The sequence below is a fragment of the Charadrius vociferus genome, unplaced genomic scaffold (genome assembly GCF_000708025.1).
Source record: "Charadrius vociferus isolate BGI_N301 unplaced genomic scaffold, ASM70802v2 scaffold52, whole genome shotgun sequence".
In the NCBI taxonomy this organism is placed as follows: domain Eukaryota; kingdom Metazoa; phylum Chordata; class Aves; order Charadriiformes; family Charadriidae; genus Charadrius; species Charadrius vociferus.
The window spans coordinates 3,561,635-3,588,903 of record NW_009647572.1 but is presented as its reverse complement, the minus strand read 5'-3'; the positions used below and the strand labels follow the sequence as shown (position 1 = coordinate 3,588,903).

The 27,269-nt window shown below is 38.0% G+C and overlaps 1 protein-coding gene across 1 annotated transcript in view; it reads left to right on the top strand.

Moving 5' to 3' along the window:
* The window catches only part of CNTN1 (contactin 1), an 84,735-nt gene that overhangs the window by 26,578 nt on the left and 30,888 nt on the right, over positions 1-27,269 (top strand). The window contains 5 exon segments of the mRNA XM_009880886.1: positions 7,292-7,412; positions 12,526-12,684; positions 15,910-16,059; positions 19,618-19,688; positions 25,120-25,354. Coding sequence (XP_009879188.1) covers positions 7,292-7,412; positions 12,526-12,684; positions 15,910-16,059; positions 19,618-19,688; positions 25,120-25,354 — 736 coding nt within the window.

Genomic DNA, 27,269 nt, shown 5'->3' with positions numbered 1-27,269 from the left:
GGAACAGGTTGTCTGGAGAGGCTATGGAGTCTCCATCCATTAAGTTATTCAAAATATTTGGACTGAAGAAGGCCCTGAGCAGCCTGTTCCAGTCGACCCTGCTTTCAGCAGAGATCCCTTATGACTTCAACTATAGTGTGATTCTGTGATGGTTTAATATAGTTATGTAAAAAATACAGTTAAATGAAGTGTATCGAGGATGGTATTGAGTATTGAAAGCAGATGGCAGCAGTGTTTTGCTCAGCCAATACATTCATATGCTGGGGCAGAGTCATTTGTCTAATGGCATATCAGCACCTTTCACCACAAGCAGAAGCTCCGGTGTTTGAAATAAGGAGTTAGGGTATTGGACCAAAGCTTGGTACCAGCAAGAATGAGGTCATTTTGCAAAGCGTGTCATGGAACGTTATGCTTTGTTCTTTCTGATTTCCATCAAAAATTTAACACTCTGAGAATTGGCAAATAATTTCATTTGAATATTTAGGAATTTTTTACCTTACCACCAGCTTTAATGATGGATTTTTTTTTTTTTAGAGAATTGATAGGGAATCTTTCCTGGGGAGTTCACAGGACAAGAAAGGTGTCTTCACTGATGCTGGACATTTCATAGCATTGCACCCAACTAAAAAGCTCTCCCGGAATGAGGAGCATTGTTCAAGATGGTGCTGACACACCTCAGTGTCATGACTGCTGCTGAGCAGGAATTAAAACCTGCTGAATCCACAGCGCACTTTCCAGTGTTCATAGGTTCAGAGACATGACACAAAGGCAACCAAACATGTTCAGCACAGAACTTGTAGGGCTCGTAGCTCAGGCTCTATTCTGCTTTGAAGTCACTTCTGAATCCAAACTGTCTGTGTATAACTTGTTCTGGTGTCCCTGCAACCATCATACAGTTAACTTTCAATAGTGTGGACTTCAATGTATTTTCAAAAACTTTTTTTTTCCTTATGCAAATATTATTCATCGTACTTTATCCCTCTCCAAAGTACAGAAAGGTTTGGAGTCTTCTAGGACCAAATTCATAACATTCTGGAGATGCGTGGCCAGACAGTTACTTTACATTTAAGTAAATGACACATGGAAGGGCCTTTTTCTTCGCTTTGACTGTAAAAGGTGGTTAGTTCAGATATCAAAACCCACACTACAGATGTCTAAAATAGGTGAGATTAATTCTACATTGGAGATGACATTTGCTAAAAAGGAGAGTTCTCCAAAACAGCTGTTTTTGCAAACCACAGAGAATAACTTGAACTATAAAAATCCTATTAGAGGAGTATAGCTTAATACCTGTTGTAAATTATTACAATTTGCAGTTCCTTGGCTGGACATGGTAGACAAAGGTGTTCTACTGCATGCTTCTGCTTCAACATACTACTGAGGAGACACTTAGTTTTATTGTATAAATCTCTCCTTGCACATTCCACAGTTTTCTGCAGCAGAAAAGATACAAAGAGTATAATTTTAATTTTTCTTCACTGCTTCCCCTAGTGATCCTTCTTGCAGAGTGTGGAATCTAGCTACAGCTATATGACAGGAAATCAATAGGAACTTCAGGAGAACTGAAGAATTAGAGAAAAATGTTTAGATAGGAAAGCTCAGTTACACCCTGACAAGGAAGAAGCAGCTGTGTATGGATTGGGAAGAAGAGGCTGCGTATGGATTGGAACAAAACCTGGCAGGCAGTGTCATAGTGAGCTCATTCAGTACAATTTGTTGATTATATTGAGGGGGCAGGTGATTGTTCATGAAGCATGGCCAACCAAATCAGCTGAGCTACTGCTTTTTCTGAAAAACAGTTGCAGGACTCTCCAAAAGCACTGTCTCAAAACATTGCTTTCAGTGCCTTGATGTATTAGGGAGACGCTTTTGACATGATTTAGTTGGAAGACACATATTATGGCTAGGTTTGGGGTAAAATTTAGAGGCTAGGGCCTAATAGTAATGTAGCGAGCGTGGAATGAGATGGATGGAGTCAGTGGTTAAGAACAAGGAGGGGAAGGAAAACAGAAGACATAGTGCTGAGGGTGAAGCCAACAAGCAGTTAGCTCTGACAGAAGCCTTTGAGGAAACCCATTATTAATCCACAGTGCTATTTCCAGCATGAAGAAATGTAATCCATTTAGAGGATCACGATATGCCAACTTCTGTGCTAGAATTAAGAAAATACACTGCAAAATCAGTTGACTGTAACTTTATGTGCTTGTAAGACTTCACAAACTACCAAAATCTATGTACCATCCCTAGTTAGGTAGCAGGAGCTGAGAAAGCCAGGTGTGAGCACTACTCAGAGAAATGCAGTTTGCAGTGTATCGTGAATTTTCATCATCAACCATGAAGTTGTGAGCCATGAGTATGTGAACATGTACGTAGGCTTTTTCTGCTGTTGGAAAAGAAACAACAGGGCATATTACCACAGGGATGCTGGTACAAAGCACAGTGTCCTCAGGCATTCTCAGCGGTATGCTGAATGGGGAAGAATAATATATTTGTTGGAAATATTTCCCAGTCCGCATTTCAGGGGTAGAATTAGCACTGTACTTCCTTTACATATAAATATAGTTCGCTGAAGGAAGAGATTCTTTAGTGGGAATGACTCTGTCATCATTATCCTGCTGGGTTTTTTATTTGCCCGTAACTTTCATGCCAGCCATGGCTTACAAGTGAAGTGAGATAAACTCTCCTGTGAATAAGATTGAGACAATAGAGCTGCACTGATGGTGTTATCCCCGTGTCATCTCTGATCTCAATATTAGGAAAACAGCTATAATCACATTTACATTAACATTCATCAACAGCTGTTGGATTATCCGTTCTACTTGTATCTACCACATAGCAGATCCTCTACTGGCAGGAACAAAACAAATCACATGAACTCACTTAAAGTTGATAATTTTAGGTATAGGTAATAGAAAAAGATGTTTTAAATCATTGCTCACTTTGGAAAAGCTGTTCTCTTCACCACTGTGTATTAAACACCTCTGAAGCTCAGATGTCTAATTTTTGAACCTGAATTAAAAAAAGGACAGTCTGCTTACCAGGTTCGTCTATTTCTGCCAAGTTAATTTTATTATTACAAAGGGCTTGTTAGCTTCATACTAACATAAGGGGGCCTACAGGAGAGCTGGGGAAGGACTTTTTACTAGGGCATGTAGTGATAGGAAGAAGGGGAATGGCTATAAACTGGAAGAGGGCAGGTTTAGATTAAACATTAGGAAGACATTTTTCACTTTAAGGGTGGTAAGGCACTGGAACAGGTTGCCCAGAGAGGTCGTTGAGGCCCCATCCCTGGAGGTGTTCAAGGTCGGGCTGGACGTGGCCTTGGACAACCTGGTCTAGTGGGAGGTGTCCGTGCCTATCTCAGGGGGTTTGGAACTCAATGATCTTCAAGGTCCTTTCCAACCTAAACCATTCTATGATAAGTTCCTTTATTGCCTCTGAGGTCCCAACAGAAGCGGATACTGCTTTCAGTCAAAAGACTAGATTTCTGTCAATTATTTTTGAACACATGGGCACGTTCTGATGGCTTTCTGTAATCCAGTGCACTGGCAAAGGTGATAGTCAAAAGAGAACAGTGAATCTCAGAAATAGGTCATACGATGCTATTTTTGACATCACTATTAAAACATAAGTATAGGACTCATATGATGAAAGTCTGCTTGAAACTTGGTAAATAACTGAGTGGTGAACCACAGATACCCTTGGAACATCCCTTAGCACTGCTATCACTATTTCCAGTCTGTGATTCAGTTTTCTCTGAGTTAAGGAAGGCATTTTTAAACTTAGCCAAGCTGAGGTTTTTTAATGAAAACATACAGTGCTTTCATATCTAATTTGTGGACAGAATTTGCTGATGCCCATGCTCTTTATTTGCTTTGTAAGCTCTTCTTTTACCACTAAGAACTTAGGCTTCTTCTGAGGTATGGAAATCTTCATCACCAACTGCATAAAACCTTGCTCCAGGAGAGCTTCTGAACCAACAGGATACAGTACCATATCTATCAGTTGTTGATTTTTAAATTACGTTACATTTTCCCATCTGTTTTTCATCATTTAGATTTTAAGACCGAGTTCCGATATGGGGAAATTAATATTAAAGCAAGTACAAGGGCACACCATTAGTAAATATAATAAAGTATTTTAATTAAAGTGCTAACATAGGAATTAATGAGTACTAAGACTATTAGGAATTTGTAATTGAAATTTCTTATTGAAGTAATAATATGATTATGAGAATTCTAAGTTTATGCAGTTTTTCTATACCTTATTGCTTTGCCCAACCTTTTCCTAATGTTTATTTGCAAATCAAAGTGCAAGCAATGATTCACAGGCAGTGTGGTTCTTTCTAGGATGATATTTGGTGTTAATAAACTAAAGGTTTATACATAGAAGTCAAATAGTGAACTATTTGTCTCTTTTATTAAAACCAAAACCAATAAGAACAAAATGAAATAAAATAAAATAACAGGAACTGAAAACTTAAGGAATTAGAACTTCTGCAGCTTCTTTGTTGTAATTTTTTGGAGGGCAGAGGAGCAGGTCGCTGCCCTCTCTCCTCCCACAGAAGTACTGACAGCCCGACTGATTTTTCTTCCTGAAAGCAATTGACAGCATTGCATAGCCCACTCTAGACACAAAAGGCTTACGTGTGGTTAGTCAGGCGGCCAGCCAGGGTTCGCTTATGCAGTAATCCCCACAGATTTTCAAAGGATGCTGTCCTCGAAGGCAGTGGCCCTGGAGTTCTCATGAGTAAAACGAGCTGGGCACCTGCACAGAAATGCCACTGTCCCAAACTCACCTCATCTCTGTATCTTGCTTGCACTTTGGCAAATTAAATTAAAAGCCCTGTCATATTAGTCTTGAGTGTGAAAATATATGTATATACATGTGGACATAGTTTAATAGTAACTAAAAGGGAAAAGGTCAGAAATATATCAAGAATATTGGGTTGTTCACTGATCCGTCTAATCTGTTTGATCATTGTTAACAGCACTTGTGTCACTCAAAAATTGAAAAGGTACAGCGTAACCTGCATTTCTCTCTGACCCTATGAGGCAAACAGCTGAAGTATTGATAGCCAGAATTAAGCAGTTTCTTTCATCCTTTATCCAATCAACAGTTTACCTCAGTAATTTCTTAAAAATGTGGATTTTTATGTTGGACAAAAAGAATTGGTATTAACAGATTTCAGTTTGTGCTGAAATTTTATGCCAGCAGAATCTGAAGCAGGCATCCAAAATCATCACTGGAGTTTGGAAAGGAAAAGGATGGTTTTATCTGGCTATTTTAATCTCCCCTAAATATAGAGTCTAAACTGGCATTCTTATTTCAGAACATTTGGAAAAGATTTTACACACACACACCCCCCCTTCTGAATTGGGAAACATAAACTGGATGACAGCTTTGTTTCATTGCTTCAGAATGTCTAAATGCAGAGACACTAATGACAGCCCATAATATTTGAGATGGTATTGAAGGTCTTTGCTGTTCCCTCGAACTTTCCTTGATGATGACACTAGTTCTTATACATAAATATTCACCAGTTTCTTTTTAACATACCATTTTGCATCTGAATTCCTTTTGCTCCTGCATGTGAAGGTCTCAGGATTGCAGTGAGTTATCTCAGTGTTTGTCTTTTTTAAGAAAATTGCATTTCTGAACAATCTGCAGTGAGTTAGGAAATCTGAATGCTGCCCCTTTCAGTATAGTGTGATATAAATCCATCTGTTAATATTTTCTAACATTTTGGCTTCCATGAAAGCAATCAGATATATTTTGGAGAGAACGTTTGGTTTTTTTCTGAAATATCTTTAAGACTAACACATGTATAACCCTATGATTTACCCTTGTAATCTTTTTCTGGAGTAAACTGCAGGGTAGATAAGCAAAATACTTCAAGCGTGTTATTTTTAAACATTTGTATAAATATTTTTCTTAACATAAAATGTGTTTTTCATTAAGAATAGCTGTGGTATATATAGTGGCCTCTCTTCCTCTCCTTGTTTTACAGGTGCACATTGAGTTATTCAGTGGGTTCACAGAAGTGTCGTAGGACAAAGTACTTTATTGAGTTTGCTTACCTGTACAACCACAGGTAGTGGACCTTATAGCCATCTGAAAACAGAGTTATGTATTTTCCCAGTAGTCTAGCATTGGTGAAGAGTGTTGAGGAAGGATTAGGGTCTGCGATGATGATGGCGATGATGGTACGAGCCTCGCTGAATGGCAGATTGCTTCCCTGCACGTCCTGCTGCCGTTTGCCAGGGGGGATAGCATGGCTGGAAGAGCAGGGGCCTCGCCAGCAAGGTCCCCATCCCGCAGGGACCGATGGAGGGGTGCAGGGCAGGTCTGGTGGTGGCAGCCAGGGGTGGCTGGGCAGGTCCCTGGTGGGGAGGTCAGGTGGTGGTCAGGCAAGTCAGGACCAGTGGGGCCCATGCCATGGCAGGGGCGAAAGGCAGCGTCTCAACTCAGCAGCAGCTCCCGCATTAGGGCCTCAGCCCTGGCGGAGGCCCCACTACCGCGCTGGTCCGTGTGGCCCCAAGGTAGGGGCCGCCCTGGGCTGGGCTGTCTCAGAGCTGGCCAGGAGTCCCGGCAGCCCAGCCTCCCTCCGTGAGGGTTATGGTTACTGCCATCCTCCTATCCATCGCCAATGCCACTGGCTAGAGCAGGGACTGGCCTTTCCTCCAAGGAGCTCCGACCCGTGTTCAACGTTATTGTTTCTTCGCAGTCGCTGCATTTTAGCACCTCTTTGGTGCATCTTTATTTAGGCTATGATTGTAGCCTCTCTGCGATAAAAGCATCTGTCCTGCTTCAGGCTTGTAAAGGAAGAGGCAAACAGTATCCTGAGCTGTTAGTAGGACTCCATGACGTTTTATCATACAAACAGACATAAAAAACCAAATAATAGTACAGAGAAATCATCTGACTGCTCTTTATGAAAAAATTATTGACTAAATTGACTAAAAATTATTGACTAAAATGATTGACTTAATCTTCAGATATGGGCTTCAAATAGTAAAAGGGCAGTGTTGGCTTGTGAAAAATACGTTTATTAAGAACTTTTTTTTATTCACGTCTGGTAAAGAGCAGCATCTCTTCAGGAAACATGGGACACTTTCAAGAGCTGTCATATAAATCAGGTGTATCTTTGAGGGTGATCCATGCTCAAAGTAAGCAGTTACTCTTTGGAAATAGCAACCACTGTATATCAGTTGGAAAGGATGTGTAGGTAGGTATCACATGTCTGTACAGGGATGCTTGCCAGCTTCACTAAGTGCTATTTTTCTAACAGATTAAATCCAACGGAGAGCTTCTCATTAAAAACGTTCAGCTGCGGCATGCGGGGAGGTACACCTGCACTGCTCAGACAATCGTTGACAACTCCTCAGCTTCGGCTGACCTTGTGGTGAGAGGTAAGGTTTGCCAGGTAAAATACAGATGTGGCTGGTTTTCACCTAGACAAGCAAAGTGTTTTGGGTTGTTTAGAATATGTTATTTCTCATCAAGAAATGACAGCAGTTAAAATAAGAAGTGCATGAACATGCAAAATCCTTGAAGTTTACTCAGGGTACTGATTCGATTCCAGACACTTAGAGGTCTAACTAAGCATGCGTTTTCCTGAAAAGCAATAAAGATTTTTTTTATTATGGGTATTTTCCTTAAAGTAATTTTTAGACAGTTTAATTTGGTGTTCATTAATAAAAATATATTTTAATAATCATTTCAATGTATCCACTGTATAACATTTTTAAGAAGCCACTTCTGTTTTCTCATAAAGCCTTATGGATTAAACTATTCTGTATAATACTAGACCTACATTAAAAGGTTTCCTAGTTTTCAAGTGACAGAAACCAGGATGTTTGGGGTTAAGGCTGTCACTCCATTGTTAACTGATTCATGTCTGTTAAATGTTACTTCAGTCTCAAAACACTGTGCTTACTCATACAGTATGTATCCTACAAGATCTGTTACAATACATAGTTTCAATAACGTGAGTTAATTCATGCCCTTTGAGCATTTTACGTTGTTTTGTGCTCCCAGGTATAACATGTTCTGAAGTGCTAACTTTCTGTCATGCTGACAATTCAAAGCAGATGCTTGGGGCTGCATTGCTGTCATATTTTGCCCCACGTTCCAGTGATACTACAGAGCTATATAGCAGCTGAAGTATAGCTTGTGCCTTGATTCTGAATTTCTGTCGTGTGGGGATGTTGTGGACTTGAATCTTTCTGTATTTAATTTTCACTGGGTATTAACAGCCAGTGAAATGTCATCAGTTTTGGATGAAATGTCAAAGCAAATACGATAAGTAGTGAAACTGCAGAATACATTTGCAAAGAAAAAGAGAAGGGTCTGTTCATGTGCCTTAGTATTATGTAAGCAATTCCTTTTAAAAATAAAAAAAGAGACAAGGTGTCTTATCAAGCTTCTGATTCTTCTTCCAACCCAGTAATTACGATTAGAATCATTGCTCTGAGCTTATGTTGAGGAAGAAATTACCATTTGTTTTATGCTTAACATTCAGGTTTTAATACGATGAACACACTTCTGATTAGTCCTGAGGAATTCTCACTACCTTTTTTGTCAGTGGAAGACTCAGCATCTTGCAGGGTCAAGGTTAAATATCTGATGAAATATGACAAAGGTGATATTATAGTTTCACTGCATTGGTAGGAGGAGGCAATAGCAAAGTATGAAACACAGAGCAAGGTTCCAGGGCATCTCGTCAATGAAACAGTAAAGGATATGACCCAGCACTGTGTGCTTGCAGTCCAGAAAGCCAACCCTATCCTGGGCTGCATCAAAAGAAGCGTGGCCAGCAGGTCGAGGGAGGTGGTTCTGCTCCTCTACTCCACTCTTGTGAAACCCCGCCTGGAGTACTGTGTTCACCTCTGGGGCCCCAAACATAAGAAGAACATGGACCTATTGGAGCAAGTCCAGAGGAGGGTCACAAAGATGATCAGAGGGCTGGAGCACTTCTCCTGTGAAGACATGCTGAGAGAGCTGGGGTTGTTGAGTCTGGAGAAGAGAAGGCTCCAGGGAGACCTTATAGTGACCTTCCAGTTCTTAAAGGGGGCCTACAGGAAAGATGGGTAGGGTCTTTTTATCACGCCATGTAGTGATAGGATGAGGGGCAATGACTTTAAACTGGAAGAGGGTAGATTTAGATTAGATATCGGGACAAAATTCTTTACTATGAGTGTGGTGAGACACTGTTCGTGCAGCACATGAAGATACTTTGTTTGTCCACAAAACAATTTAACAATTCATATGGATTGTCCTATGTGATCTTCTAGTATTAAAAGTGCTGTTGTGTTCATAGTTACTAGTAATACTAGTACAGTGAAGACTGTCACACCCCTGAGTGCGCCAACGGGCCTTAATGGCCCTGACCAGCCTCACCCAAGACACACACCCATGCAACTGCCCTTAGGCCCAGGAGCCCCGTTAGGCTCAACCCTGGATCTTCAGCCCTGACTGGAACTGTGTTGCAGACATGCCTGCTTCCAGCTCTGTCTCTGGCCCTGCCTCCTGGATGGGCCTCAGACCTGTGCTGTAGGTAGCTTGTCTCCTGGATTAACTGCTTGGATATACGCAGTAGTTTGTCACCTGGATCCACCTGATTCGTTGCTTGTGGTACCTAGGGCTACCATATCAGCACCCGGCTCTGCCCACTGTGCTCAAACCCTGTGGGACTGTGCCCCATTGTTGAACAAACAACCAGCCCTGGGGTTACTCATGAGTCCTGGCTCAGCTTTCCTGAGGGAACAGCTGGCCCTTGGTGTTTCCTGGCACATGCCATTTTCAGAAACTTTGACAATGAGTTGAGAATCTGTAAGAGAGATCTCCTGAAGAATGAAGGAACGAAAGATCTTGGGACTGATGAACCTTTCCATACCTTCCAGCTTGAGGGTTTCTGAAGTGAACAGTCTTGCAGGAGAATGGGTCTCAGGCCTTATCTACCTGAGTCCTTGGGCTGGGCTAGCAAATATGCATGTTACCAGGGTGGACTAACAATCCTCATCTTAAAAATCAGCTCTTAGCAACAACTTCTACTTTGTGCATCCCCTGTGAAGAGTAACAGGCCATTTCCACATGCAGTGATGTATTTAGTCCTTACCTTGAAAGGAAGGTCCGAGGACAGCTAATTAGTAGATTAGTTTTCAATGCCAAGGTTTGAATTTTAATAGAAGTTGGTTATGAGCAATCCAGTAGTCAACTGATGTACATTTTGCCAAGGATACTAGATGGGAACTATTCTTGGATCTTAGCAGAAAAAACAATCAGCAATTTGATTGTCAAAGTCATAGGCCATAGCCTAATGGATGGTGCATAGTGGTCACACTTACTTCTTTTTAAGCAATGGCATATATATTATTTGAGGAACCAGTCTAAAGTTGAATAATTTTGGAGTCGGGAATGGAATTGCTTGCTTCTTAGAAGGATAAATTGATTGAAACAGAGGAACAACAATATATGGTAGTATATTTGTTTGATTCAGTTAATTTCATTTGGTTCCTTTTCGTCAGATTTATGGAGAAAATAAACAGCTCAAGAGATGAAGATACACTTGGCAAACTGTGTGTTTAGATCTGATGTAAAAATCCTTTCTTTTTGTTGAGTTGTTTTTGTTTTCTGTGGTTTCTCTGTAAATACTGCAGAGAAATATATCCTGTTATTTCTTGTTGGCTTTTTTTTTTAATATGCCCTGGGACTCATTCAATCAGATTGTTGGATAATTACCTGAATCATGTTGGCATGTTATTATCTCTGAATGTGGAATCAGAAAATACTGCATTGTCTCTGTTTTTACAGAATAGTTAATATATATCACATAACTGTGTATCATATAAAACAGAAGCATAATAACAAAACTGGAACAGTCAATATGAAAAGAATGATCTGAAAATATCTATAGGTCAAGTTTGTAAATAGGTACTAATTAGCACAGCTTCCAGAACATTGTGGTGCCTTTTACAGATGAAGATTACTGTACTCAAGTATGCGTGCATGTGCATCACTCTCTTCTTAGCTTTCTAGTCTATGAAAAAATCATAGACTGTTGATCTGCACATTTCAACCGCTCTTCTGGTGATAAAGGCACAGCACAGCAACAATAAAAGAGTTACCCACACAAAGTAGAGGTGTGGGAGTAGTAGTAATTAGAAGAAAATTTTTTAAATTTAAAAATGCATTTATTAAAATGTGAACATTCAGTCCAGCAGTTTTTTCTGTTATTACTGCTCAGAAATAAACCAGATGCAGTTTGGTGAACAGATGTAATACCCTTTATTATGTTTAGTGATACACCTGGAAAAAACAGGCAAGTTTTGGGAACAGAGGCCTGTCTCTTCAGATATGAAGTACAACTAACAAAGCCAAATATGGATGGACAATAATTGCTGTTAGTTTAACATGGGTATTTTAAGTAGTTGGTTTGAGCAGAAATAGTATTTAATACTTGAAAAGCATAGAGATGAGACTGTGAACTAGTTTAGGAAAAGCAACTTTTACCTGTAACGATTTAGCTGGGAGCATTGTAATGTGCCATCAAGCCAACATTGGTATTTAGTTCATGACTTTTTATATTCACTACAGCTATGAAATTTGAAATTAATCTTTGCAAGTATCTGCCTTTTCAAGAAAAAAATACCCTTTAGAAGTTATTTTATAGGTCCTTCTTGATGATCAAGACTGAAAGGGCAGATGTGGAATGGCTGTTTTGTGCAAAATGTTTTCCCTTTGACAGCTTAGTGCTGCTGTTCCTTGGTGGTGGTCTTTGTGGGTTTATTCTGGTGCACAGAGGTTGTTTGATTTCACCCATGTAGTGCACAAGACTGCTTTTAGTTCAGTGGGTGTGGATTTTTGAAATTCTTGTTGTGGGAAGGCTTTTGTTGAACTGTAGAGAAACATTGCCTATTTCTGCTTTCACTCAAGTTATATTAGCCTGTAGGAAGTCTGAATCTGATGTTGGGTTTAGCACGTTGGGGTAATATGAAGGCCAAGAGAAATGTGAAGAGGTCTATAGAGGTGTCTTTCAAGGTATGATTTTTCTCCAATATAAGTTACAAGATTTTCAGTATAAATTGCAGTCAGGGCCAATATGGCACAGGCAGAAGTGTAGATTAAAGGTGGGCCCTTAGGCCCTGACATAAAGGTCATCCTTAGGTGGAATTTAGGAAGGAAGATTTTGTGTATTTTTTCTGACTCCCAAGTTCCCTGTTGTTTGAGAAAAGAGTAGCAACAGTTTCAAAGTATCATTTTTTCACTTAAGAAAATCTTGATATTACTACTTAGGCAGGAATCATGGGAGTTTTATTTGGTAGTTGTTACCTCCAAGGGCACTTATCCTCTGAATCACTCTGTAGAGTATTAAAATACATATATACATTTTCAATCTGTTCTTAAGTAGAAAGTGAGACTCAAAAGCCTTGTATCTAATAAATACAAGTAGGAAAGTTAGTGAACTTTCATTTTCAGAATATTGAATTTGTGAATTGAACTAGCAGTTATTTTTTTTCTCAGGTCCTCCAGGCCCTCCTGGAGGTATAAGAGTAGAAGAAATTAGAGACACTGCTGTAGCACTTACCTGGAGTCGTGGAACAGACAATCATAGTCCTATTTCTAAATACACTATCCAGTCAAAAACCTTTCTATCTGAAGAGTGGAAAGATGCCAAAACAGGTAAGAGTAATGCCGTAAGTAAAAATTCAATAGGTTTTAAAATGTTTGATTGTTAGAAGGTTTGGCTAATCAGAAAATAATCAAAATAAAAGAAAACCAGGGATGCTATTAATGTCTGCTACAGGGTTTGGGAGCAGGTACCGCCTCGTCAGTGTGTTGTCAACAGGTTTGTTTCCAGCAGTTGGAGGGCCTGAACTGAATATCAAGAAATACAGAAAAGAACAGCCCAGAGTTTTTACCTGTTTTTTGACTCTTTCCTTGTTGCTTGAAAGATTCCACCTCAACTACTGGAATCATAAAAATTTATTTATGGGTTAATTTGGATGGCAAACAGTTGTCTTAATTTCTGTATTTGTTATGCAGAAGGTTGGTTAAAATTGTCTGCTTTTTCCTGGGAGCAGGCTAAGTTCCAGTTGCCTTAAAACTGTCACCCCTACAGAAAGCATAGCTAAGATTATCCTTCTAACCACTGGATGTCATCATTGTGCCACATAATTGCAGTTGAGGAGGCACGTGCCTGAACACAGGGCATGCTAATGTGTATTTCTTTGCAAGATTTAACATAAATCCATAAATTATGAAAATAATTTTAAACTACCAATATCTTTGAATGCTTTATGAAGGATAGCATTACTACAAGCTATACAGAATTGTCCTATCAATATGATTCATTATGCCACTGTAATAATTATAACTTAAGTACTTTTCTGTGGAATTAGGGTACCACATACTCAGCATTTCTAAATACTAACAATATTAGTAGTTTCAGCTATTGTCTTTCATTGAAGTTGTCCTTTGAAACCACAGAGATAGATGTCTAAGAAATAGACTTTGACATATTGACCTGAAAATCTCTGTTACGTTTTCAGAGTAAAAAGTTAAAAATACTAGGCCTGCTGCCTTAAATCAGATATCTCTTCTAGAATATGTAGTACATGTAGCTCTGTTGTATATAATTACCTCCAACAGCCAGCACTAGAATATGGTTTATGTTAAAGTAGTTTGGAAAATAAAACTAGAAGGTTCCCTATTCCCTTGCTATCTCATATTTTGTTTAATAGCGTCTGTAGAATAGATTTTGTTGAACTTTAAAAAAATAATTAATGTAGAAATTAGAGCTGTTCAAGTAACTGATTATTTGCTTCAGTAAAAATCTGCGCAGGAGGGAGGGTACTTCTAGGCCACCCTCTGCTTTTTCAGGATAAATTGTATTTTATTTAGAAAAAAAAAGAATTGGGAAGAAACAAGGTTATAGGAAAACATAGGAAGAATTTATAAGCAAGGGGTGGCAGCTCTGATACTGCTTCCTTTTGTGCTGCATCTTACTAGAACTAGAAAAGTGTGTGGGAGATGCAAGTGTTGGATTCAGATCTTCACTCTGGTTCAGAGCAGACACCTGAATCCATCTCTCTCACTTCTCAGGAAGATTCCCTATTTGCAGTGTTATAAGCATGATGGGAGCCACTTACCTGCACCTCTGAAGTTCTTCTGCTTCACGGAATTAATTAGATAGTCATTGAGACATGCAATCAGGCTTTGAGTCTTTTCCTGTAATGTGTTGAGTAGGATTCACATCTTGAGTGGGACAGGGAGGAATCTAGATTGTTGAATTCCTTTTTTAAAAAGCTAGCAGGAAAGATATAAATTACTCATTTCTGAAAAGTTGAAATGAACTAAATGAACTATTCCAGTGTTTTCAAACTCATTGCTTTTTCATTTGAACAACACTGTGTAATTTTGATTAATAGATGATTGCCTCAAAAAATAGTTAAAATCACTATAGTAACTGTCACTGGCACCACTGCAAGCTTTTACTTAATTTCTGGGCTCCTCCCAGTTTGGCTCAGTGTTCGCTATCATTTAATGCTGCTAATTTTCAATGTGGGGAACAAAAAAATATATTTTGGCATTGCACTTTGGAAATATTGTTGTTATTATTGCTACTACCGTTATTCCCAAACCAAATCATTCATCTCCAGTTGTATAATATCAAGTGTGTTTTATGAAAGAAGAGTATTCTACTTCACAGTATGGACGTATGTATGCATGGGTTATGTAGTAAGTTGTTTACATTTATGTTGCACTTTCCAATTAAGGGGATCAGATTCTCATTGTGTTGAGTATTCATAATTATTCTGGGAATTTGTGGCACAGCAAGATTAAATGAAGAGATTGAAAGTAGTCAAGGAAAAGGAATGCCCAATTTATATCATGGCTTGGATGCCATAGAAGGTTTGCAATGGCTTTATTGATGAGACAGAAAAATTATTTGAGTAAGGAGGAGGGAGGGTGGTGGGCAGGTGGAAAGAAAATGTAAAGTGTTTTTCTTTCTCCTTCAGGGCCGCACTTTGGAATTAAAAATTTAATGCTCATTAGGTAGAAGAAAGTTGTGTCGCCATCCAGTGCTTACACTGCTGTGCCTGGGTTTTTTGCAACCACTGCATTCATGTTTTAATTCCAAATTAGCTACCTTCCTAGTGCAGAATATCTCATTTCTCATCTACCTCTGAACCCAAGACTCTAATTTGACAAACAACTATTGGCCCACACAATAAATTAAAATCCTCTGTCTTTAACTGCAGACAGCTATAGAAACAACCCCTATTATCTGTGAATTGTAGATAGAAAGTCGAGTTACATATTTTATTTATGGTAAAGCAGCTCATCCTTATGACAATAAGTCTTTTCACAGGAATTAAAGTAACACTTACCCTTGTTGGATCAGAACTAGATAGCAAGTTGTAACATGCTTACTAACAAGGTGCACCAAAATATGACCACATTTTATAAACCACTCTTTATCAATTGATCAAACCCTACATTGGCATATGTCTAGCCCTTGTCTATATAATGAATTTTTATTTTACTGTTTTTACATTCCAGATTTCTCATCACATTTGTCTGTAGGTAAAATAAAATTCTGCAACTACAATATGTAATTAGTACGGATACCTCATAACTACATGTAATGCTTTTGGTAGTTCACACCCAGTAAAACTTACAAATCTGTAAGGGTTTATCCAAGATAGTGTCATAGTCTCCAAATTCCCAGTCATTGCCATAAATACTCCTTGTAAAATGTATCCCTTGTGTACAACATAAAGTTTGCTTCAGTTGGCTATGTGTGGTTGCAGAATAGTGGTAGCTTTGCTGAAATCAACCACATTGTTGGCTCATCTCATTGTAAAAATGCTGTTTTCAAAAGCAATTTCTTATTTTTTTTAGATCCGTCAGATATTGAAGGAAATATGGAGTCTGCTACAGTGATTGATTTAATTCCATGGATGGAGTATGAGTTCCGGATAATAGCAACAAACACTTTGGGGACAGGAGAACCTAGTATGCCATCACAGAGAATTAGAACTGAAGGCGCTCGTACGTAAACAGAAAATGTCAAGTTTTTTAATGTGCTTCTTAATTTTCACATTTTTGTTAATCAATTTTGTATTTTTGTTTTTTCTTTTCATTGAAAAAAGCACTTTATAAGATGCAAGTCCGGAGAATATTTTCAGCCACCCACTGCTATAGATTTTAGTAAGCAAATACCAGACTGTTCAGATGTGGTAGCATCAAAGCAGACAGGAAATAAACATCGTGATACAAAGGGCAAATTTGCCTCCATTGCTGAAACAGAATCATACTGCATCTTTCAGAGATCCCCCACTGTATCTATCAGCCAGGTTGTGTGTGTATGAATACATATGCATTCTTGGGACCAGGGTACAGGACTTAGGGAAAAAAAAAAAAAAAGCATGTTTTTAACACGGAAAATGTCCATTTGCTCTTTAGTTTATATTCTAACTAAAGAATACATGACAGGATGTGTGTTATTCTGGATAATGCCATTTTTCTGTGATTGAAGGTTTTGTCTTGTGTCTTCTTATTCCATGTCAAAGATGTGACATTATCCAACACAACATATGCACTTATCAGTCTAATTGCTCAGTGTTAAAATCTCAGAGCGTATTTAAGGATATCCTTTAGGCTCAGGCACATCCTTTTTAAAATAAATTCTCCAAAATGAGGAATTAGATGTTATTATTCAAGATAATACATTCTGGTTTGACTGTACAAAGAAGATAACAGCAGTGCTCTAGGAGGTAATGTATCACTGCAAAAAGACTCTATCCAACAAAACATGTATACCAGTTTATCCTCCTTAATACATATTAGCATCCATGTGCCACCACCACAGTTTAAAATTGTTGTCCCATAGCTTGAGATTTGAAACTAAAGGGTAAAAATTCTTTTTTGCAGTTAGACCTGCTAGGTCGTTGCTTTGATTAGATAGTATTTTCAAAATAAAATGTATTTGCATTGCAAATTTCAAAACGTTTATTAAAAAGGACTCACATTTGGTCCATTAAAAATTTTGTTGCTTAGGGAGAAAGGAAATATATATTGGTTAAAACAATCAGGACAGGGAAGGAAAAGCCACAGAACTTTAATACTAAAGTAAAAGGAAATTACTGCCTATAAAATTGACTATTAGCATCATATGTTTTATGACTCAACAGCTGTATTTGAAGGCCCAGGAATCTAAATGAAAATCTACACATGCTTCTTGGAGTGCCTGGTGCACAGTAGGCATTTTTGAAATGTCAGAGAAGAGACAGAAAGGGAGGGGAAATAATGCTCACAGGTAGAACAGTGGAAGTGTCCTGCAGTTTGCAGTGTGCCACGTTCATGGTATTTGTAGTAGCCTCCCTAAAAACGGCATATTTTCCAGTTTCTTACCAGGAAGCAATGCTTTTGCAAGAGGTAGTCTGTTTAGTCTGTTGTCTGATTCCCCATGCACAGCACCATTGTCAGCTCTGGCAGACTGTGAGACATTTTTGGTGAAGCAAAGCAAGATGTTAATGTAGGCATCAGTCAGCGCTTCTTGCCATGCCAGAATAGGGTATAAATCAGTTACAGTTTGCAGATGAACGTCTGTGCCCAAGTGCATTTTCTGCCAGGAGCTGGATTTTTTTATGAGCAGCAACAATAGGATTTGGGTTGCACTGTCAACTTCCAGGGTACTACAGAACCAGTACTGCATGTGCATTTTTATGTAAATCTGAAGAAGGGAAATATTTTATTGCACAAACAACAACCCATGTCTGCACATTGTAGTTATTTTTAACATTTGTTCTGCGTTAAACAGAAACAAACAGTTCTGTGTCTTTGTTGTACTGTAGGGGTGACAAGTAATGTCTGTTAAACTCAAATGTTATCAGTATCTTTTTTAGTTTTGAAGTATCTCTTCTTGTAGATAACTCTAATTTCAGTAACATTTTTATTAGTGTGCTAAGAATAGGTGCTATGATTTTTTTTTTTAATGAAATCTGCTTGCTTCATCAATAACACATTTCACAGTGATTTCTTGAAATTCAATGGATCAAAGTCTGCTTTTATGTATTTTAGCTTGTGGATGCATTAGAGTAATTGTCTAAGTATAGCTGTCTGAATTAGTGACCTGGTCTTAATGGAGAGAGAAACCTGGGTTTAATGGTTGAGACAATGAGGGAGACTCTCTTGAAAAGGGTGATTTGTAAGACATTAGACAGTCTCTTTTCTCTTTTCCAGCAGCCTGTGTGTCTTCTTTGGCTACTTAAACGTTCTAGCAAACCTCTGCTTCTAACTTAGCACTAAAGTTACATGCTTATAATAGGTAGTGTGGCTACTGTGTACTTCAGTAATAACAACGTCAAGTAATAAGTTCAAGCTTCCTCTTGAATAGTCGTGATATGTATGTTCAGTCTCTTTCTCCACTAATTGTTTTCTGGAAGGCCAGAAATAAGTAAGGCAAACCATGCACTGAATGCTGATTTCAATTTCAAATTTATTGTTACATATTTTTATCCTTTTTGAAAACATGAATTCTTCTCTGCTCTGTGTTTCTCCTCAGCTGACCCTCAGAGAAGGCCTCAATAAACATCTTACTTAAATAGTGGGAGAGCACTTGGGAACTATCCCCTTACTATGTTGTGATATTCACTGATTAGTGGAGAAAATGCCTAATCATATAAGAATTTGTAACACAAAGAACATGTTCATATAGATGGGGCATGTAGCTAATGCATGATCACCTGGGGCATATTTAATGCACTATAGGTAGGCCGTCATTTCTGAAGTTTTCAGTGGTACTTTATATGTCCTCAGTGTTGAGTGACAGCAAATAAATACACAAACACCATAGAGGATAGCAGTAGAATCATCACACAGTGCAAAGAATCTTACAGAAAGGAGAATATGGAAATTATTTATAATGGAGTCCTTGAGAGTATCCTGCTTTACCACTCAGCTGTGCACTAATGACAGATCAGTAGATTTTATTTCATTACATAGAATATCAGTGTAAAATGCAATTAGTATATTACTAAGTGCTACACCAGCTTCACTTCTGGACATCTACCCATTCTGAACATGTGCATCAAGAAGACATGTGCCACTAACCTAGAACAGGATTAGGATGCCAGTGCTTCAAAGATGTATCCATGGATTAAACATTATACATTGTGAGTAAATCCATTGAAGTAGATGGGAATAATCTCAGTCTCCTAAGGTAAATACATGTTCAAGTTCTGAGTGCTTGAGCCCTTGGCATACCAATGTCTGAGGAAGCACAGGAACAATACACAATGCTTCTCTAAAGACCTATGAAGAGTGTTCCATTTCTGAATATTCAATTAATAATTGTAGAGAATATGGTTAAAAATAGGAATGATTGATTGGTAGTTATGGTTAGAACTGTCAGGTTTCCCACAGCAGTAGCTATACATTAGTCTTGGCAAGACCACAGGCTCTCACAGCTATTACAGACTATCATTATTTTAATTGTGTGTGCCACGTGTGCTCATTGGCCCTGATGCTAAAAAGAGAAGTAAATAGTGGTATTTTTACTGACTGCATACTTTGTAGTCATTTGTCTTGTCTCTTCTAATTTTCTAGCTCCTAATGTGGCTCCTTCTGATGTTGGAGGAGGGGGTGGAAGCAATCGAGAGTTGACAATAACATGGATGGTAGGTATTGCACTGAGATGGCATGACACCTATACTTCCTTGTGGCTGATCTTGCTCCCCCTAAAACCCATGGATAGTTTGTCACTGACTCCTGTGAGAGCAGGATTTGTACACAGTATATAGGTTTTCAGACTTTTCTCATAAAAATACATAAAAAGGAATAAGGACGATGATATTTTAGATGTTTATGTGTTGGACATTTCTAAAATATGATCCAAAAAATTCTCTAAGTATGTTTCAAAGAGATTGAAATACATACTGACTATGATAACGCACTGATGTAACTGCATTTGAAAATTCTGCATATTGTATCTTCAAGGCTTTTTTAAGTTACAAAATGAACAGCATGCAGAATTGCTTACTACAAACAAAAGTATAATGTCTTAATTAAGACTTTAATGTGCTGTGAGCAGATTTACAGGCTTTATTAAAAAAAAAGAAAACACATTGCCATTCTGTAAACTAGCCTGTCATAATTTTTAACTATAGTTTTAAGGAAATTCTTGTATATTGACATTTTGTAAGTTTTATTTTATGCTAATGTGACTGGTAATACAAAACAATGTTGCCTCGTACCACAATGTAGCCATTCATTGATATCCACATACTGATGATGTTGTTCTTTTCCTCCAAGCCATTAATTTTTCTTTAGTGATTATGTATTAAGCAAAATAAGGAATGGGGAAAGGGACAGAGATAAAATGTTAATCACAAAAATAATGGAATTAAAAGCTCAAAAAATTACAGTGTTACCAAAAAAGCTTTTCAGTTAGCAAAGTCTTTTGGAAATTTCATCTCTCTCATGTACTTTAGGTATTCAATCCATGATATTTTGATTTTAGAAAGTCTTGTATATCTAGTTATATATATAAACGCTATCTTCATTCTGGTATTGAAGCAATGTTTTTTAAAATTTACATATAATGTGGGGAAAAAAATGCTTCTGAAAACATTATTGAAGGGAAAGGGGACAGGAAGACAGGAAGAAAGCAAAACCCAGAACAAGAGAGGATAAGGATTTTTAAGCAAAGTTGTCATGTATGCAAAAGTTGCATGGAAGAGAGGGTTGGAGGTCTTCTGAAGGGTATTTCAGAAATCTGGGGAGAAGAAATAAAGCAAAAAAGCCTATCTGATTCATGTCAGAGCCTATCAGTTACCAGCAAAAACAGAGTTACAGAAGCATTACGTCTGGCAAAGAAAGATGATTAAATGTTATGCTTGAAAAAATAACCGAGTTTATCTTGCTGTTGACCTCTCTGTTCACCTTCATAAGGCTAAAAGGCATGTAGGGCACATTATGCCATTTGGGTCATTTGGGGAATAATTTGTTTCAGATGTAGCAGCTTATTTGCCTCTATGAAGAGTGCTTTTTGTTGTGGGAAGTAATATAAAGATGGTATAATTCCAACAGTAACTTTCTCATTGTTGTATAGGGGTCCTCCTATTGAATGCACAAATTTTAATCCATGTGCACATTCCATCTTTTGGTACTTAAGGTTGATCATACCTCTTTGAAAAAATTCTCAAGTATGATACAGAAATAGTCAGCCTTATGTTCGGACTAACAGATTTGGGCGTTCCTGTTTTGTTTTGTTTTGTGTTTGTGTTTGTTTTTTTTTTTTAATTCAGTTCAAAATATTTATTCAGTCTGCCTAAGTATTTTAGCAATGAATTTACCACACAAAAAAAATTTCTAAGTTTCTGAAAAAGGAAGATCAATCCCCACTTCTATTAAAATATATTGAAAACGTTATTTCTTAGTTCCACTAACAACAGGTTAGGAAGTAGATGTATCCTAATGGGTTTGATTCTGATATTTATTTATTTTTTAAGAGCAAAAGTCAAATAAGAACATATGCAATGGACAGTTGCACAAGACCTAGATTATTTTATTATTTCTTCACAAGTGCTGTCTTATAAAAACTTTAACAAACTACAGAGCTGCTTCTTGTGTTGCATGTAAAGACCCATACTCGTGGCATTTTCAATATAGTGAAAACTCAGCTGTAACAAAATTAAAAAAAAAACATTATAACCAGGAGAATACTGACTAATACAAGATCTGAAGTACAAGATCATTTCAGTCCTCCTATACACCCAAGTAGATTTATATTCCAGTTATTTCTCTTAGCTAGTGTCATGCTTTTTACATCTGTTCTGTAATGAGTAGCTCATTTAGACAAACATATTAAGCATGACTTCAAATATTTACTTCCTAAGAATCTTCCATACTATGTCTGGCAAGTGTTTTTGAATAGAGGCATTAGATTTACCGAGCCTGTCTGACAGACAACAATATATCTATCTGTAAGGCTAAGATAAAGGTGTATATTAATTCACCCAAATGTGATGACATTTGCATATGCTACTCAAAATAGTCCTTAATTAAGAAGAGAAGAACAAAATGTATGGCAAGCTCACATGTTGCTGCCAACCCCCTTTCAGCTTTTGCTATGATTCATAAGCCCAGGTTGAATGAGACAGCCAGAGATGCAATCAAAACTCTTCTGAGCCTTGTTTTGAAAGAAGAACTGAGAAAGAGAGCTAGGAGTGGCATGCCCCTTCTTCTTCATTTTCCCCATTTGTCTCTCCCTCTTCTCTTTTGTTTTTCAAAGTTTTCAGTGGATACTACAGACGATTCAGCTACATATACCTGCTTATTATGTGCAGCCATTGGAAAGCGAGCTGCTTTCAACATTTTATTTAAGACGTTCCAGAATATAATGTTTAAGCGCCATTCCTGGCTTTCTAAAGTTTGCTCTGGCTGAAAATCATTCTGAGACTAGGGCTGCATCCAAGCTGTTTGCTTTGGCTTATGAGATAGGATGCTGGTTTATTTTAAGCAGCTACATACAATGATAGATTCAGAAGATGAGCTATCGAAGGTGACCCAGTCCATGAAATCTTCTACTTTTTGAATTGCAAGGTTGCCTGTGAATCTACACTTAGGTACGTGAAGGTACATTAGCTGTTCTGGGAAACTAGGTATCCAATTTTTACCTGATGTCCAGTCAGGCTTGAGGTAGAAAACAAGCTAAGACATGAGTTATACCTCATCCAATAGGTACACTCAGAATATGCCTGACACACAAAAAATTAAGCACATAAAATAGATTATCTACTATTTTTTTTTTCATAGCTGATTTGTAGTTAAAGTCTTCACCTGGTGGCTTGTGATTAGCATCACAGCTAGAGACTGAATATCCAGCTCGGTTTTCACATGAGGGGTTTCTTGAATTTTATCTATTGGTAGTCATCTTAATTACCAATTATACTTAAGTCATTCATGCATTCTCAGAAGTCATGTTGTAGGTAGATGGATATCTTTCCACTGTCTAAAGCTCCATTATAATTCAGATTTGTCATATGTCAGCATTTCACCTGTGTTCCTCAGAAAAGCCAAAGAAGTTATGTATGTAGAGACCTGCCGTCGGTCAGTTGTCTTCTGCAACATGGAGTCATGGTTAGAGTATCCACCCAGGAAGCAAGAGGCACTCAGTCCAGAAGATTGTCCATGCATATCCCATGCTCTGGAAGGGTGCCCTAACCCTATTCATGGTGTACTGAGGCCACTTTCCAGTTTTTGATTGAACTGAGCTACTGTTCTGTGGGAGATGCAGTATGTGGAAAAAAAGAACAGGAAGCAAGAGAAAATCTGGTGGTTACTGAACTCTGCAGATGGTAGATCCTGCTGGATTCTGGGCCTTGCTCCCACAGCCGTTTTTTGCTTGTATCCTGTGATGATCCCATGCTGAGGCAAGGGTGTCTAGGGACTGTCATCTAGAACCAGGTTTCTGTCTTCAACCAGCTGAAGGCTGACTGCTTTTAATATTGCTGTATTGTTACTGTTGTGACTTTAGCACTGATGTTGCAAAGTGGTGAAACTTTGCAGCAGCAACAGAGAGAATGGGATGCAATGGGATCTGACAGTGGGCATACCCAGAGCAGGGGTCAGTTAACCTTAAGCTGAGTAAAGTCAGAAGTCCCAGCCTTTGGTCTGATTCTGTACATTTCTCTTGGAAGCTTTGTCATGAAGAAAAGAGGTTCCATTATTGTTCGTATGTCCTTATCAGACATTTTTCAAATTTTGAGTTCCAACATCTGTATTTGCCTTAATTTTTTTCTTGTTGTATTATGTATACCAGTGTTCTAATCAATGTGTTACGTTTCTGAAGTCAAAATGTAAATGTTTCTATTAGTCCAAAAATCTGGTGAGTTTTCACCACAATTTTCTTCTCAGAGAATCTTTGGAGTTCCATTCTTGCTTCAAAGAAATATGAATATCAAAATTTGTGAGCTAGGGTGTTTTTTTTGCTTTTTCCACTATTAACATTTAAGTTTCATAAACCCTTGCTCAGAATAGCTCCACACATGTTGGCTGAAGTGCTACAGCAGCGGGCAAACACCTAAGAATAATAATTTCTGTCTGTTGTACTGCTGCAAGACCTTTGCCTCAAGATAAGCTATTTCATCTCTGTGAGGTTTACAGTATGGAAAAAGGTGATGCAGGAAGTTTATTTCACGTCAGCCTTTAGATGCACTGATGAATGACATGATTTTGGCTTGTTGGGTGCATTGTCTAATACTTGTGGTAAAGGTTCTGTGGACTGTGGAGGGATCAATGAATGTAGAGCTTTGATAAATGAAGCAAAATTTATTACAGCAGATGGTCTTCCGTAATTTTATATTTTCCATAATTCTTAGGTGTAGGAAATCAGCTATAGTTTTAAGGAATATTTTGGATAGGTACCTTTAATGCTTATGCTGGATGAGGGAGTCATTTAACTTAAACTTTTACCAGTTAGAATCTAGGTTGATAATCTAAACCAGCAACTGTACGCCCTCCATCATCAGTGAGAAGTGGTAGGATGAATTATTCTTTGAATGTTTCCATTTCTATTCATCAATGGCGGAAGCTGCATAGATAACCACGTTTGGGTAAATTAATATAATTTAGGCCAACCACATAATTTTTTTTCTTCTCTGTTTCACGAGAATATCTATCTCCACACACGCTCATGGACCTGTGTACTTACATAGTGTGTCTGTGCTACATATCCACTACCACTTACTCCTTAAGAAAGCCTTTTTTGCCAGCTACAGCTGACAACAGTTTTAGTACACAATCATTCTTGGTTTATTTCTGTAGGAGATAACATGATGTGTCTTGCACTGAGTTCGGATGAGGAACAAGATCTTAAAATGTTTTAGTAGCAGATATACTACTACTACTGCAGATTTGCATAGTGAAGATGGTGTATTTTTAAAGGAGGTGGGAGCAAGCCATAGAAGCAAAGCAGGAGAAAATGGAACTTGAGTTCAGTGGTTTTACAATGCGCATATCAATGCTTTCTATATTATTTATATTTAATTAGACATCCATTTGTTTAGTTGGCTACAAAAAGTAATGTTTTATCTTTTACCTCTTTAGCCTTTGTCAAGAGAATACCACTATGGCAATAACTTCGGTTATATAGTGGCTTTCAAGCCATTTGGTGACAAAGAATGGCGAAGAGTCACAGTTACTAATCCTGAAATTGGCCGGTATGTCCACAAGGATGAATCAATGCCACCTTCAACGCAGTACCAAGTAAAAGTGAAAGCTTTTAACAACAAAGGAGATGGACCATTCAGTCTGACTGCTGTCATTTATTCAGCACAAGATGGTGAGTAAAGGTTCCAGATAAGTTTTACACTGAGGGCCCAGATCAGCACTGCCAACATCAGCAGAGAAAACCTGGTCCTAGACACTTATTAATACAGCAACATACACCTTCAGCAAGGAGGGTGTACATTGCTCACACAAAACACTTGCAGTTGTTCTGAATAAACAACTTCAGACTCTATTTCCTATGCGATGCAGAACACTTGGCTGTACTTGCCGTCTGAATGGGCAATACACAGAAGCATTCAAGATCTTTCACACAGCTTGTTAAAAGATTTAAGAATTAAAAAAAAAAAAAAAAGAAATTCTCATCTTCATACTTTTTACCTAAAACATTTACATCTTTATCCAGCAATGTCTCTGTGATCTTAATACTTTTGACATATATATATGGGTTTTTTCTTCTTAACAGACTACACTAAAGCCTATTATTAGAGTAGATCAGCATCAGAATCTAGCCCAAAACTTATGAAGGAATGATAGTTCAGTTGTATCCGGTTATATTTCAAGCATGTTAGATATTAATATAAATTATCCCTGCCACATTCTTTATTCTGGTTTTGATGTTAGAGCTATCAAGTGAATAATTTGATGAAAACCTCCTTGACATTTCACGAAAATCTTTTTCATAGTTCTTGCTGGAATTATTTCACATGCTATGATCATCAGGATTCAAGTTTAAATGACATTTCCAAACTTAGCAGGAGAGAGGAAGCACTAGAAGAAGGTTTACCTTCAATCAAAAGAAATATATACAACATCCTAATTGCAACATAATCTCTCAAGTATTTTTTTAAAAAATATGGTTTATTAATTTCCACCAGAAACCCAAAGAAGAAATGCTCATATTTTTCTTTCCATAGAGCAGAATCTCCTTCACAAAGTCAACAGATCCAGACCAAAAAGCCAAGAGGAGGGATATGATAACGGGGCCGCTTCTCACACTTCCGACTCTGTTCTTTATTCTGTGTACTTTATGGGAGATTTATGTTCATGATTCCCATTAGCACTAATGGGAACTTTGCACACAAATCGCCCACACACAGAGAAAAGATAAAATAGTCCTTTTGTTCTTACGATAATTCAGGATTCAAGCTAGTGACACTTAACTATCTCAAGAGGTTAATACTAATCCTTTTTCTCAGAAAAGCGTACCTTAGGATATCATCTTCAACAGCTGCCACAGCAACAGAACAGTTGTTTTTTTGTATAAATGAGTTAGTAAATAGCTATGGTGTAATAAAGGCCATATCTGCTAAATAACATTTCAGTATACATCCTTTCTCGGAGACGTTATCAACAGCTGACTGATAAGCTCCTATGTGTTTATGTTAGGATTGCACTAACCATGTCAGGAATGGCAGTATGTTCATATAGCTCTCTCAGTTCACAGACATGGCAGAGCCTAATAGCTCCAAAAGACAGAAGAAAAGCGAATGTGCAGTAGTGCCAGCTTCTAGATAAATAAGTTACTTCAGTGGCTGCTGATGTTCTAACATAGACTTTAGCAAAGTCCAGACACTTCATAGAAACACTTGTGGTTAAAATATGCCAGATCCAGGCAGCAAAAGGAATAGAAGGTCAATGAACCTACTTTTCTTTGCTTTCAAGCACAAGAGTCACCAAAACAATCAGATTCACGATGCTCCAAACCTTACCAGTAATGCCCACAGCTCTTGTGCAGAGCTATGATCCTGAAATCCAGGAACAGCAGGGCAGGTTAGAAGGAATTTTTCCAATAGGTGTAATGAAAGTTATTCCAAAGAACATTCTGCGTATTTTTCTGCTGGCATCAGGACTTGCATAAAGTCACCTCAGTACCTTGTAGCATCCTTACTGGCTTCCAGCCTTAATTTTGTATAGTTAAGGTTAGAAGATAATTGTGTGATGATCACTGTGTTTTCAGTGAAGAGAAC